This window comes from Bos mutus, chromosome 12 (genome assembly GCF_027580195.1).
Source record: "Bos mutus isolate GX-2022 chromosome 12, NWIPB_WYAK_1.1, whole genome shotgun sequence".
Lineage (NCBI taxonomy): Eukaryota > Metazoa > Chordata > Mammalia > Artiodactyla > Bovidae > Bos > Bos mutus.
Window position 1 is genome coordinate 34,134,987 of NC_091628.1, and position 12,934 is coordinate 34,147,920.

Here is a 12,934-nt window from a genome sequence, read left to right on the forward strand (position 1 = left end):
ATGTGTATGTTTGTGTGTGTATGCATGTGTGAGTGTGTATGCATGTGTGAGTGTGTAGCATATTTTAAGTGGAGAGTAAGTGTCTAGGAAGCTTTCTGGGGTTTACAACTCGTTCCCTGCCTGGATGCCAGTAGACTTCTTTTAGGCAAAAAGTCACCCTTAATGACCTGGTTAGACTGCTGGGTGAGTGTGGAAGAGAGAGGTCTCTGAGGGAACAGAGGAGCTCCTTGGCTTGAAGAAAAGCCCCCAAACATTGAAAAGAGACTGAAGAAGCCAAACCTGAGTGAGAAGGCCCGTTCTGGTTCCCAGGGGCAGGAGGCAGCTGCTGGCCCTTCCCCGGAGAGGCTCTGCCAGCTGTGTTCACTGAGCCAGGCCAGTGGGGAAATTAGGGAATTTCCCTCCCTAACTAACAGCTCAGAAAAGTCAGCAAAGGCTCACTGTTGCTGTGGTGGTCACCAGGAAGGGGTCCCCACAGAGGTTGCCGCTGACTCTTTATCTGAACAGCCACCTACCCCCACCTCCTTTGGCTGGACTGAAAGCGGGGCTTATGCTCATGGGCTGGGGATGTGGATTCGGAGGGTGGTGCCAACGACACAGGAGGGCGCCTGTGGAGGGAGGAGCAGGCTGGGGGGCAGGGCTGTCCTCAGAGGGGTCTTGGGGAGTCGCCCAGCAGGTGAGTTACCCACCCACCCACTGGACACCAGAGAGGCAGCGAGACAGGTGCTTGTCCAGTGGGGCATGTGGTCCGGAGCATCACTAGAATGCAGCGTGTCCTATGACATGGGAGTCTGAGTTCTGGGACAATTTCAGGGACTGCCCCTTTCCTGGGAGGTTGGGGCAGGAGGCAGGAGGTAGGGCCCCAGGAGACCCCAAAGGGGAGCCCTCAGACCTGTTCTCTGAGAAAGAGCATTGGGGCATTTGTTCTCTTGATGTTATTTTTAAGTCAGAAATCAACGTTAATAGACTGACGGGAAAAGAGAGGATTCAGTGATTATATGGGATTGGAAAAAAGGTTTCACCATGTTGTTCTTGGGGCTTCCCATAGAGGAGTCTGGTGGGCTACAGCCCATAGGGTTACACACTGAAGTGACTTAGCATGCACGCATGCATGTTGTTCTTAGTGAAGTGTGTGTGTGTGCGTGGGCGTGGTGAAGAAGTGTTAATTGCTCAGTCACGTCTGACTCTTTGTGACCCCATGGACTGTAGCCAGCCAGGCTCCTCTGTCCATGGGATTCTCCAGGCACGAATACTGGAGTGAGTTGCCATGACCTCCTCCAGGGGATCTTCCTGATCCAGGGATCAAACCCAGGTCTCCCGCATTGCAGGCTGAGTCTTTACCGCTGAGCCACCAGGGAAGCCCATGTGTTGTGAAGAGGACAGGCGTTAAAGTCTTAGGCACACAAGCGCCCACACTGACAAGAACTACACGGAGTGGGGAAGACCGAGATAAGCGATGTCACGTTGAAGGGTCCGGGGTCTGAACGAGGCCTAACGGTACCGTCTTCAGTTTGGTTCTGTTGGCTCATAATTGACCCAAGGTCAGCTCAGAGCCGCACAAAGAAGGCAGAGGCACAAAAGTCTCTGCAAGGGGAGGAGGCTGCCGGGGACACCTCCCTCCAGACCCACCCAGAAACCGCCTCACCTTCTCTCAGTGAAAGGGGAGGAAAGAAGGAGCTCTATCAGCTGAAGTAAGTGGTGTTGGACAATGGCGGACTTGAGCATTGCCTCAGTTTTTGAAGTTCTTCCAAGAGGTCTTGTGCTCTTGTGTTCCCTCCCCTTCCTGCTGTTTTGCAGATCTATCCGCCAGGGGATTGCCTGGCAGGAAGGTGTGATTTTATTTAGTTTGCTTCTGATTCCTGGTTTGCAGAGCCCCTGGGTGCCGCCTGCAGCCCTGGATGCAGGTAAGTGCCTTAAGACACAACTTCTTTGCATTCAATTTAAGGCGTCGGAGTCAGAAAGCAGCTCTGGTATCACTTCACTGGTGTGTGATGTGTGTGCTTAGTCGCTCAGTCATGTTCGACTCTTGCGACCCCATGGACTGCAGCCCACCAGGCTCCTCTGTCCTTGGAGTTCTCTAGGCAAGAATACTGGAGTGGGTTGCCATTTCCTTCTCCAGGGGATCTTCTCAACCCAGGGATTGAACCCACGTCTCCTGCACTGAAGGTGGATTCTTTACCCACTGAGCCATCGGGGAAGCCCACTTTTTGCAAAGTAGGTAGGTGTCTACAGAGTTTGGGGTGAGAAAGGAGTAAGCCAGTTCCAAATACACTCTGAAGAGGCTACATAGGAGATAGAAGCAGATTTTGAAATCTTTCTGCTAGAACTCTGCAGACTATCTGGGAGGAGGGTGAAACCCTAGAATAAATCGTGAGACCTGTCTAGGGAGCTTTCTAGAGAAGCTTGGATTACTTTACACAAATGTTAATGTGGACATTCTTAGGTTCCTGGCAGTACTAACTTACCCAGGGTAGTTTAAAACCAGGTCCTCAACATGTGTTGAAAAAGAAATACATATGTACAAAGTATAGAGAAAGTGAGGGAAATGTCTTCAGTGATGGCAAGCTGGAGGTTTAGGTTCTTGGGCAGTCACGTCTGGGGTGACTCTGGGCTCACGCACCCCTTGTGTTCTGTGCAGCCTTCAGAGGCTGGAGGTTTGGAGACCCAGGGAAGATTGCTCTGCTGGGTTCTGGCCGATCTTCATTAAATCTTCCTATTTGGAGAAGTAGGAACCTTGAGAAGTGGAAACCCCTTAACCTTGGCCATGGACCAGGGACATCATGTCCTTGGAGAATAGTAATCAGGGTGTGCCCTGAGTCACCTTTTGTAAAGCAGTTCAGTAGTGAAGGAGAATACAGATCAAGCATAGGAAAAACTACCCAGAAACAAGAAGAACCAATTTTACTTGGGTCTAAAAGACAGTAACTCCAAAAGCGTTTGCAGTCTGCAACCCTTTGTCCCTAGCTGTTTCTGTATATTAGGGTTAAGGGCTCATGGGGCTTCCCAGGGGACCTCCTCCCCCATGAACTTGACATTCACCAGGAGGACTGTGTCCACTCCCTGTGTGTCCACGCTGGCAGTATTGATATTCTGCCGTCCCCGCTGTCAGAGGCTTATTGTATCACCTGGAGGGTTTCTGAACCGGTGTATCCTTAGCAGCTCTGTGGGCTCAGTGACTACAGGTGTCAAGCCCTACTCACTTCGGATGGGCACCCATATATTTGACAGTGGAAGCCTTGCATCACTTATGACATAGGCTTGGGTGCGGATAAGAGGCCCCACATAACAGGCTCCGGCGAGTGAGCAGAACATGCAGGTCTCACCCGTGTCACCAACAGGCCGGGAGGGCAGGGTGGCCTGTGCTGTCATCAGAGACCAGGATTTCTTGTCCCCAGTGTGTGGCCCTCCTTCAACGGGTCCACGATGGCTCACGAGGTAGGGGGCACCCCTTCCCGGGAAGGTCGTGGTCCACAAGGTGCCTGTGTTGGTTTCGCCCACTTCCCAGCAGCCATGGTCTAGTTTCACGGTGGACCTAGGCTGCGAGGAAGCTGGGTCATGAGTCTGTCGTGGGCTGCCACATGCTAGCTAGAATTTCTGTCACCATTGGCGACGGGAAGCAGGGACGTTAGAGATTAGAGCCTCCACTGAAAGCATCCACAAGGATTAGACTCAACATCCAGCTGCCTACCTGTGAAGATTCACACATAGTTAGAACCAGGATAATATCCATTCATTCAACCACACAGCAAATACTGGACTATGATATGCTGAAAATAAGAAAGCGTGAAGATGCAGCTGCTGTCTTCAGTATGCTGTTCCGTTCAAGTGCTGCTGGTCCAGGGGCCATGTGGAGAATGGGTGGGGGAGGGGAGAGAGCCAGAGAAGACAAGAGGGGGCAGGGGGAGTGGAGGAGGGAAGCCACGGGGGTCCTAGCTCCAGCACCTTCTACCCAAACACAGGACGCTGGAGTTAAACTTTGCAACTGAGGAGCCAACCCGAGGCTTTGTGAGAAACACCCATGTAACTTTTTATTTAGAAAAATAACCCACAAATATGATCTCTCCTCTATGCCTTGTGCAAACCCTCCTGTCCATCTTCTAAACATTTTTTCTTTAGAAACGGTGCCGCCCCTTATCTGACTGCTCATCTGGGGGCAAAGGTGTTCCTTTATTCACAACTGGCACTTCTGCCCACGTCAGGTGTGCAAGAGCCCAGAAGAGACTCCCGGAAGGGTGCACATTTGCTTTCATCTCAGCTCCTCTCTGGCCGAAGAGCAGCGTGCAGTTTATCCCAACTTGACACTTTATAAGCTCACGATCTGTTTTATTATTGGAATAATTGTAATGCACATTTTGAAAAAAATTAAAAGGGAGAAATATAGACCCCTACAGAGGCTGGTGTGTGCAGTTTAGATTTGACTGCAACCAGCCACTTCTGAGTTAAACAGAAGAGGAAGGTGTAGATTATTTATGGAAATTGGCTCTGAGAAAACCCAGCTGGATTTCCTGAAAGGGCGTAAGTTTGTGACTTCAGAGGGAAACATCCGCCTTTCCTTTTCCGAAAATACTTTTCTTCGCATCAAACTGGGCCCTGAGACACGTAGCGGCTTCCATCAGGTGGCGACGTAATCCTTTGTGTCACGGTCTGGCTGGGTTTAGAAAATGTATCTCTGCTGCTGCTGCTGCTGCCAAGTCGCTTCAGTCGTGTCCAACCCTCAGCAACCCCATGGACTGCAGCCTTCCAGGCTCCTCCATCCATGGGATTTTCCAGGCAAGAGTACAGGAGTAGGGTGCCATTGCCTTCTCCGAAATGCATCTCTAGAAACAGTTTTATAGACACTGTAAAAAAGTCTTTTTAAAAAAGAGAAGCTCTCGGAACTCCCCGCCCACCCCCCCAGCCCCCGACCCCACTCCAAAGCAGCCATGTGCATTTGGATATATCTGCTTCTAATTTGTGTTACTACACACACAGGCACACGCTGTTTCATTGTGCTTCACAGATACCCCATTCTGTAACACATTAAAGGTTTGGGGGAACCCTGCATTGAGCATCAGCTCCTTTGGTGTCCCATTTTGGTACCTCTTAAAATATTTCAAATGTCTTTATCACTATTTGTTATGATGATCTATGATCAGTGATCTTTGATGTTACTACTGCTACTTGCTGAAGGCTCAGGTGATGGTTAGCATTTTTCCGCAATTGGTGGGGAGGGCGCTTCCTTGGTGGTTCAGAGGGTAAAGAATCTGCCTGCAATGCAGGAGACCCAGGTTTGATCTCTGGGTTGGGAAGATCCCCTGGAGAAGGGAATGGCAACCCACTCCAGTATTCTTGCCTGGAGAATCCCATGGACAGAGGAGCCTGGTGGGCTGCAGTCCATGAGGTCACAAAGAGTCAGACATACCTGAGCAACTCACTCTTTCACTTTCACTGAAAATTAACCTATGTACACTTAATAGACCCCAGTATAGTGTAAACATAACTTCTATATGTACTGGGAGCCAAGAAATTTGTGTGACTCAGTTTTTTTGTGGTATCCACTTTATTGCAGTGGTTCTAGAGCCAACCTTTCTTCTGTCTCTGAACTTGACTCTTCCCAGTACCTCCCGTAAGTGCAACCAAACAGTGTCTGCCATGTGTGACTGGCTAAGGTCACTGAGCACGGTGTCCTCAAGGTTCATCACTGTTGTACCATGCCTCAGAGTTTCTCTCCTTTTTAAGGCTGAATCGTGTCAGCCTACTGTCTGCATGGACTGCATTTTATTCATGTGTCAGTGGACACTTGGGATGTTTCCACTTTTGGTGACTGTGGACCACGCTGCTGTGAATGTGGGTACAGAAATATCTGGGAGAGCCTCTGCTGTTGCCTCTTTTGTGTATACCCGGAAGTGGGGTTGCTGAGCAGAGGCTTATTCCATGTTTGCTTCACCGGTCAACACATGGTTTCACAGCGTGATCTTCTTTTTTGCAGCAGCCCCAAAAGGCAAGCATTTATCTCTTCTCTGGCTCCAAAAAGGGATTTGGCCAAAGCAAAACAGTCAACTGGAGTGTCTGCCCAAAGGGACTTGGTCAGCGGGGGTTTCCTGACCTGGGGTGTGGCTCTCTCCTTGATTGCTCACCAGTAAGAGCTGCCCCGACCTGCCACATCCCTTCAAGGCTGTGTCCTTCTATTGTGGGTGGCTGGTCTTCTCCCGGCTCCCACCCTGACCCGTCCTGACCCTCCTGTCCAAGCCTGACCACTGCGCAGAGCAGAGGCTGTGTCCATGGCCGTGGTGACGAAAGCCTCTCCCTCTTTCCGTTCAGCCCTGTCACCCAAGCCATGAGGATCTGGTGGCTCCTGCTTGCCTCTGGAGTCTGCACGGGGACGGTGAGCTCACAGGACACCTGCAAGCAGGGACACCCTGGCGTCCCCGGGAACCCCGGTCACAACGGACTGCCTGGGAGAGATGGACGAGACGGAGCAAAGGGTGACAAGGGAGACGCAGGTACCCACCAGCTGCGCCTGCAGCTGCCCTCCGCTCCTTCCCGCTCCCTCTCGCCTCCTCCATTCATTCATCGCCTGTGCGCGCAGCGCCTACCCGCTCGCCCCTCTCCATCCATACATACATACCTCTCTCCATTGCCTAGAAGACACTGACAGAGAGCCTGCCCCGGCCAGACCCAGGCTGGGTGTGGGGTACAGGGCAGCACAGGCCATCAGGACTCTGGGCTTTCCTACTGGGTGGGGCTGCCTGTCTGCCTGCCAGCATCTCCTGTACTGCGGGGCCATTTTCAGGAGCAAGTGACTTCATGGATCTTTCTGCCTCGGGTGGCAGGTATGAGGGGTCTTTGGCACCAGGGCCTGGAGATCTGACGGCTGGGTCTCTGGCAGGGAGCACCCAGCGTGGTGCTAACCTCATGGCCTCCTGTCCCAGCGGTCTGCACAGCACATTGACCACCACTCTAAGGCACTGGAGAGGTCCTTCCAGAACCCGCTCTTCTGTCCCCAGTAGTGTGGCGTGAGCATGGTCCTCTGTGCTTTCATAGGAGGCTAGTAGACCCAGTCCACTCCCCACAGAGTGATGGAAAAGGGGCACAGGTGAGAAAGCCCCCTCACCCCCACCCAGGTCCTTGTCACGTGAGAAGCACATGACCATCATCGTCAGCTGCGTGCCTGGGAGGCCCACCCATCCACTTCCAGCCCGCTGCTCTGCCCACTCAGCATCCTTGCTGCTCGCCCCAAATGCCCTTGCTCACCGCCCCCCACACCACGTGTCGTGTGTGAGGAGGTCGGGCTGGGGCTCCCTGGGACCCTCTATTGCTGACCCACACTCAGGAAACTGGAGCTGGAATTTTAACTCCTGCCTGTTTTCTCACGTTTCACCAGGAGAACCAGGACATCCCGGTGGCCCTGGGAAGGATGGGATGACCGGGGAGAAAGGAGAACCAGGTCAGACACGGCTTCCCACTTGGCCGCCCTCGTCCTAGTGGGCGAGTGAAGTGGTCAGTGATGTGGCGAGAAGTGTTAAGTGCTAACCAAGGACAAGTCCCTTACGGGGCTCTGAGAGTGACCCACAGGAAAGGCCATGCAGGTCTTCTCTCCGGAAGCTCGCAGTTCAGTGCAGGGATGGGCAGACTTTCTGTAAAGGGCCACAGCGTCCCAGTCATGACCGCTCAGCTCTTCCATCATAGGGGAAAGCAGAGAAGGGGAGGCCTCAGCATGCAGGGCTGTGTCCCGTGAAACCTGAATTGTACATGATTGTCACGAATCTCGGAACATGACTGGTGACCATTTAAAAAAGCCCAGCATTCCTAGCTTGTGGGCTGTTCAAAAACAGTCTGGAGGATGGAAGTGGCCTTTGGTCCATGGTTTGCTGAAGCCTGATTTCGCACTAGGGCCTGAGGAGGATGCAGGATTCTGACTCGGCGGCCCTGTAGGTGGGAGGGTGCTGATGGGGGCTGGGGGGAGGGTGCTGATGGGGGGGAGGGTGGTGATCACAGCGTCAGTGCCACACTAGGTGGTTCTAGTGCCTTCCATGTGCTGACTCAACACAACAGCCTATACAGGAGGCAGTTTGTTATCCCAGGTTACAGGTGAGGAACCGGGTGCAGGTGGGCATCAGCTTGTGTAGAAGTGGTGGAGGCCGGCTGGATCCTGGCGTCTGACTCCAGAGCCGTGCTCGCACCGCTGCTGCCCAGTCGGGCTCGGGCGCGGGGAAGAGGGGGCGGCCAGGCTGCGGGGCGGAGACAGGGAGAACCAGGACAGCGCGATGCACCTGTCAGAGCAGAGCGCGAGTGAGGAGCTTCTCGGGTGTCAGGTCATCAGGTCATCAGTGCTGCGAGTGACCTCTGCTGGCGGCCTGGTGAACCTACCGTCTGCGTTCTTCCAGCTTCCAAAGGAGCTCCCTGGGGGATGGGCAGAAAGCTGTCATTTCTTTTTGGGGCTGGCCATGCCCTGTGGCATGTGGGATCTTGGTTCTTCCGACCAAGGGGACCAGGGATTGAACCCTCGCCCCCTGCAGTGGAAGCGGGGAGTCTTAACCACTGGACCGCCAGGGAAGACCCCCAAAGAAGAACTGCCATTTTAACATGAGCCCCAACGCTGATTTAGTCGGTATTACCTACGTTAGTGTTCTGGGCGCACTTGAACATGCGCGTGCATGTGTGTGCGTGTGTGTGTGTATCTGCACAACTGAGGAGTAAGTTAACTTTCACATCCTGACCTCATACTAAGTCTGGGTGCTGCTTTACTTCATTCGTGTTCTCAATAATGTCTTCACAAGACAGAGCTGCACGAATCATCTCTTCCTCTGTTCTTTCTCTTCCTTCTCAGGGGCAGATGGACATGTGGAAGCGAAGGGCATCAAAGGTGACCAGGGCTCGAGAGGACCCCCAGGGAAGCACGGGCCAAAGGGACTCGTGGGCCCCCCGGGGGAGAAAGGCCTCACGGGAGAGACGGGCCCCCAGGGGCAGAAGGGGGAGAAGGGCGACGTGGGGCCCGTGGGTCCAGAAGGGCCCGAGGGCAGCACCGGACCTTCAGGCCCTACTGGACTGCTCGGGCCCACAGGCCCCATTGGAAAGCCGGGTCCCAAGGGAGACGCTGGCCCCCTGGGGCCCCAGGGCGAGCCTGGAGTCCGCGGCCCAAGAGGCTGGAAAGGGGAACGAGGAGAAAAGGGGAAAATCGGTGAGATGCCCGCCTTGCCCAAAAGCGCCTTCACGGTGGGGCTCACGGTGCTGAGCAAGTTCCCTCCATCAGACACTCCCATCAAGTTCGACAGGATCCTGTACAATGAGTTTGGCCACTACGACGTGGCCACGGGCAAGTTCATCTGCCACGTGGCTGGCGTCTATTACTTCACCTACCACATCACCGTCTTCTCCAGGAACATCCAGGTGTCTCTGGTCAAAAACGGGGCCAAAGTCCTGCACACCAAGGACGGTTACACAGGCTCCGAGGACCAGGCCTCAGGCGGCATCGTCCTGCCCCTGAAGCTTGGGGACGAGGTGTGGCTGCAGGTGACCGGAGGGGAGAGGTTCAACGGCTTGTTCGCTGACAAGGACGACGACACGACATTCACGGGCTTCCTGCTGTTCAGCAGCTCCTGACGGGTGTGGGAAGGGCAATCTTCCCCCATCCACCGGGGTTAGCTTCGTGAAGACGTTATCTGATGATTTTACACTATTAACTATGTCATCACTGTCATAACCATTAGAAGGTAAAAAGAGGAAGGTTCTCCCTAAAACTGATACTACAAAACTCGGCATCCCTCCAAGAGTAAATCTAAAAATACCTGCCATGTTTATTACAGTTTATTTAATATTTTTCCTCATTCCCACAGTCCAGAGAATCCTCTGCCTGTGTGTTCCTTGTGGGAAGCATTTTGATATCATTTTAGTGCTTGAAGGAGCCACAAGACTCCTTCAAGATTCAGGTGTGAATCACCCTGGGGCAAAATTCTTCTCACCTGTGAACTTGAGGAAGCAGATAAGAAATTATCTTATACAGAAGTGGGCAGGGCCCGGGACAGCGGGTCCCATCCACGAGGGAGAAACAGGAAAGCCAGAAGGGTCCCGGCACCCAGCCAAGCCAAACCCAGCAGGGCAAATTCCGTTAGTTTCTTTACTGTTTACCTTCTAAAAGCTTTGAAAGAAGGAAGCAGAAGGAAAAGTTGCTGAACAGGGAGATCAGGCAGAGAGTTGGAAGTGGAGGGTGGTGATGTATGTTCTAGTTAGTGCATGATGGGTAAAAGGGAAACCAGCCCTCCAGGCCATAATGGACATTTCCTGTTCAGACAGGTACTGTCCACGTCCCTTCCTGCTGGTAAACGTATCCTGATATCTATGCTCAGGCCCGCTCTTTCCAGCAGTGTAGACGCTGGGGTCTGGGGTGCACACGAGGTACGGGCCTGGCAGCTCAGAACATTGTCTTCCTCGGTCCATGGTGACTACTTCCAAGATGGCACTCAACCCAGCTAGAGCCAACGAGACACAATCTGCCATGCTGAAAGACTTGTGGAAAAACAGAAAAGGTCTCTTCCAGCTGAAGCCTGAGCTTTAGGTGGCAGCTGTCTTCTAATCCTTAGAGCCTGACAACAAAGCCAGAGCTGGAGGTAACCCTGTCCTGACGACAAGGTTTAGGCCCATAAGCCCAGCTGTCCTGAGAGCAGAAGTACCCCTGGATGGTGTCAGTGTGTGAGTCAACAAACTCTGTTTGCTTAAACCAATTTGAGGCAGGTTGTGTTACTACTGCTGTTGTCTGAAAGAATCTCAAGTGGTCTCTGGTCCAAGGGCGGCAGGATTATAGTGAAAACAACCCAAGACCAAGAATCGAGGCATTGTTTCAGCCACAACAGAGGAGTTAGACTTGGGTGAGTTTTCAGCCCTTTTGTGATCCTGTCTCTGATCGTGCAATAGTGGTTGAACTGAATAATTGTGCACGGTCCCAGTACCTTTCTAAAAGGTTTAAATATACCTACATTAAATCCAAGCATTTATTGCTCTCTATTAGATGAGAGCAACTAATAAGCAAGAGATGGGCTTCCCAGGTGGCATTACCACCTGCCAATGCAAGAGACATAAGAGAGGCAGGTTTGATCCCTGGGTTGGGAGGATCCCCTGGAGGGGGTCATGGGAACCCACTCCAGTATTCTTGCCTGGAGAATCCCATGGATGGAGGAGCCTAGAGGGCTACAGTCCATGGGGTCGCAAAGAGTCAGACAAGACTGAAACAACTTAGCACACACAACAAGCAAGAGGGCGTAGGCCTGGTGCATATTTGAGCAACAGCACCTTCCAAACCCCAGCCTGGGATGTCGTTAGTTCTCTGAGGAACTTACAGCCACTCCTGCCACACGCCAACCAAGCCAGTATGGTTGTGACAGTGTCTTCATTCCTTGGGAAAATGGGAATTTTCTGAATTATCATTACAAGCAGGCAGCACTGCTATAGATGAATTATTGAAAAATTACTTGGTGGTTTTGGAAAACTTTGGAAGTATACAGAAATCATTTCCATTTTGTTGTTATAACCCCATGGACTGCATCGTGCCAGGCTTCCTGGTCCTTCATTATCTCCCAGAGTTTGCTCAGATTCATGTCCATTGAGTGGATGATGCCGTCCAACCATGTCATCCTTTTGTCCCCTTCTAATCCTGCCCTCAGTCTTCCCCAGCATCAGGGTCTTTTCCAATGAGTCAGCTCTTCGAATCAGGTGGCCAAAGTATTGGGGCTTCAGCTGTGGATCTCTGTAGTTTTTACAAGTCTAACTACGCCAGGTTCTCTGAGACACAACACACTTTGTAAATGCAGCACAAGTCATCATTCTCTGAGGGTGTTTGCAGGCTTCAGTGTTTGCATTTAAAATGGTTTGTTACCTTTGTATAAAAACCATTCTGGACTCAAAAAAGGTTCTCAGACTTGAAACTCCTTTTAAAAATTATGATAAAATAAGTACTTTTGTCAAAATATAGATAAATTTTTTTACACGACACATTTGACATGTGTGTAAGGTCCTGCCATGCAGACCTGCAATGTGGCCACCCCAAGGACCAACCAGTCACAGACAGCGCAGTATTAATCACCATGGAGTAAGGACTTTGAGTTCAGTTCAGTCGCTCAGTCGTGTCCGACTCTTTGCGACCCCATGAACCACAGCACGCCAGGCCTCCCTGTCCATCACCAACTCCAGAAGTTCACTCAGACTCACATCCATCGAATCAGTGATGCCATCCAGCCATCTCATCCTCAGTCATCCCCTTCTCCTCCTGCCCCCAATCCCTCCCAGCTTCAGAGTCTTTTCCAATGAGTCAACTCTTCACAGGAGGTGGCCAAAGTACTGGAGTTTCAGCTTTAGCATCATTCCCTCCAAGGAAATCCCAGGGCTGATCTTCAGAATGGACTGGTTGTATCTCCTTGCAGTCCAAGGGACTCTCAAGAGTCTTCTCCAACACCACAGTTCAAAAGCATCAATTCTTCAGCGCTCAGCTTTCTTCACAGTCCAACTCTCACATCCATACATGACACTGGAAAAACCATAGCCTTGACTAGACAGACCTTTGTTGGCAAAGTAATGTCTCTGCTTTTCAATATGCTATCTAGGTTGGTTGTAACTTTTCTTCCAAGGAGTAAGTGTCTTTTAATTTCATGGCTGCAGTCACCATCTGCAGTGATTTTGGAGCCCCCAAAAATAAAGTCTGACACTGTTTCCACTGTTTGGGCACTTGCCTTAAGTAAATTTTAAATATCTCATCATTTTGATCACTAGGGCTTTTTCTCCCGACCCGGCTAAATTAAAACCAATCTCCGTTTAACACTAAGGCATTGTTAAGATGGAATTTGGCCTAGATTCTGGAACTTCAGAGAAGGTTCTGGGGCTGCTCACAGCCCACAGGTGTTGGCAGGGGCGGACTCTACTGCCACTGCACTCAGGTGAGACACGATGCCCCTCGGCCTGGTCCTCGGCA

At 51.9% G+C, this 12,934-nt stretch overlaps 1 protein-coding gene across 3 annotated transcripts; it reads left to right on the forward strand.

Moving 5' to 3' along the window:
- The first annotated feature begins 1,702 nt into the window (after positions 1-1,702).
- Positions 1,703-12,682, forward strand: C1QTNF9 (C1q and TNF related 9). Of its 3 annotated transcripts, none has more exons than XM_005888741.2 (4): positions 1,705-1,901; positions 6,298-6,479; positions 7,361-7,423; positions 8,807-12,682. In XM_005888741.2, the coding sequence occupies exons 2-4, from the start codon at positions 6,314-6,316 to the stop codon at positions 9,577-9,579; spliced, it is 1,002 nt and encodes a 333-aa protein (XP_005888803.1). In that variant the 5' UTR covers positions 1,705-1,901; positions 6,298-6,313; the 3' UTR covers positions 9,580-12,682. The 3 variants fall into 3 exon arrangements, with proteins under 3 accessions (XP_070236617.1, XP_005888803.1, XP_070236616.1); XM_070380515.1 differs by lacking the exon at positions 1,705-1,901 and adding an exon at positions 2,106-2,215; XM_070380516.1 differs by lacking the exon at positions 7,361-7,423 and having other exon boundaries at positions 1,703-1,901.
- The last annotated feature ends 252 nt before the right edge of the window (positions 12,683-12,934 follow it).

Coding starts and splice junctions, on each gene's coding strand:
- C1QTNF9 (XM_005888741.2), top strand. CDS start 6,314: ATGAGGATCTGGTGGCTCCTGCTTGCCTCTGGAGTCTGCACGGGGACG. Junction 6,480..7,360: donor GGGTGACAAGGGAGACGCAG/GTACCCACCAGC, acceptor ACGTTTCACCAG/GAGAACCAGGACATCCCGGT. Junction 7,424..8,806: donor CGGGGAGAAAGGAGAACCAG/GTCAGACACGGC, acceptor CTTCCTTCTCAG/GGGCAGATGGACATGTGGAA.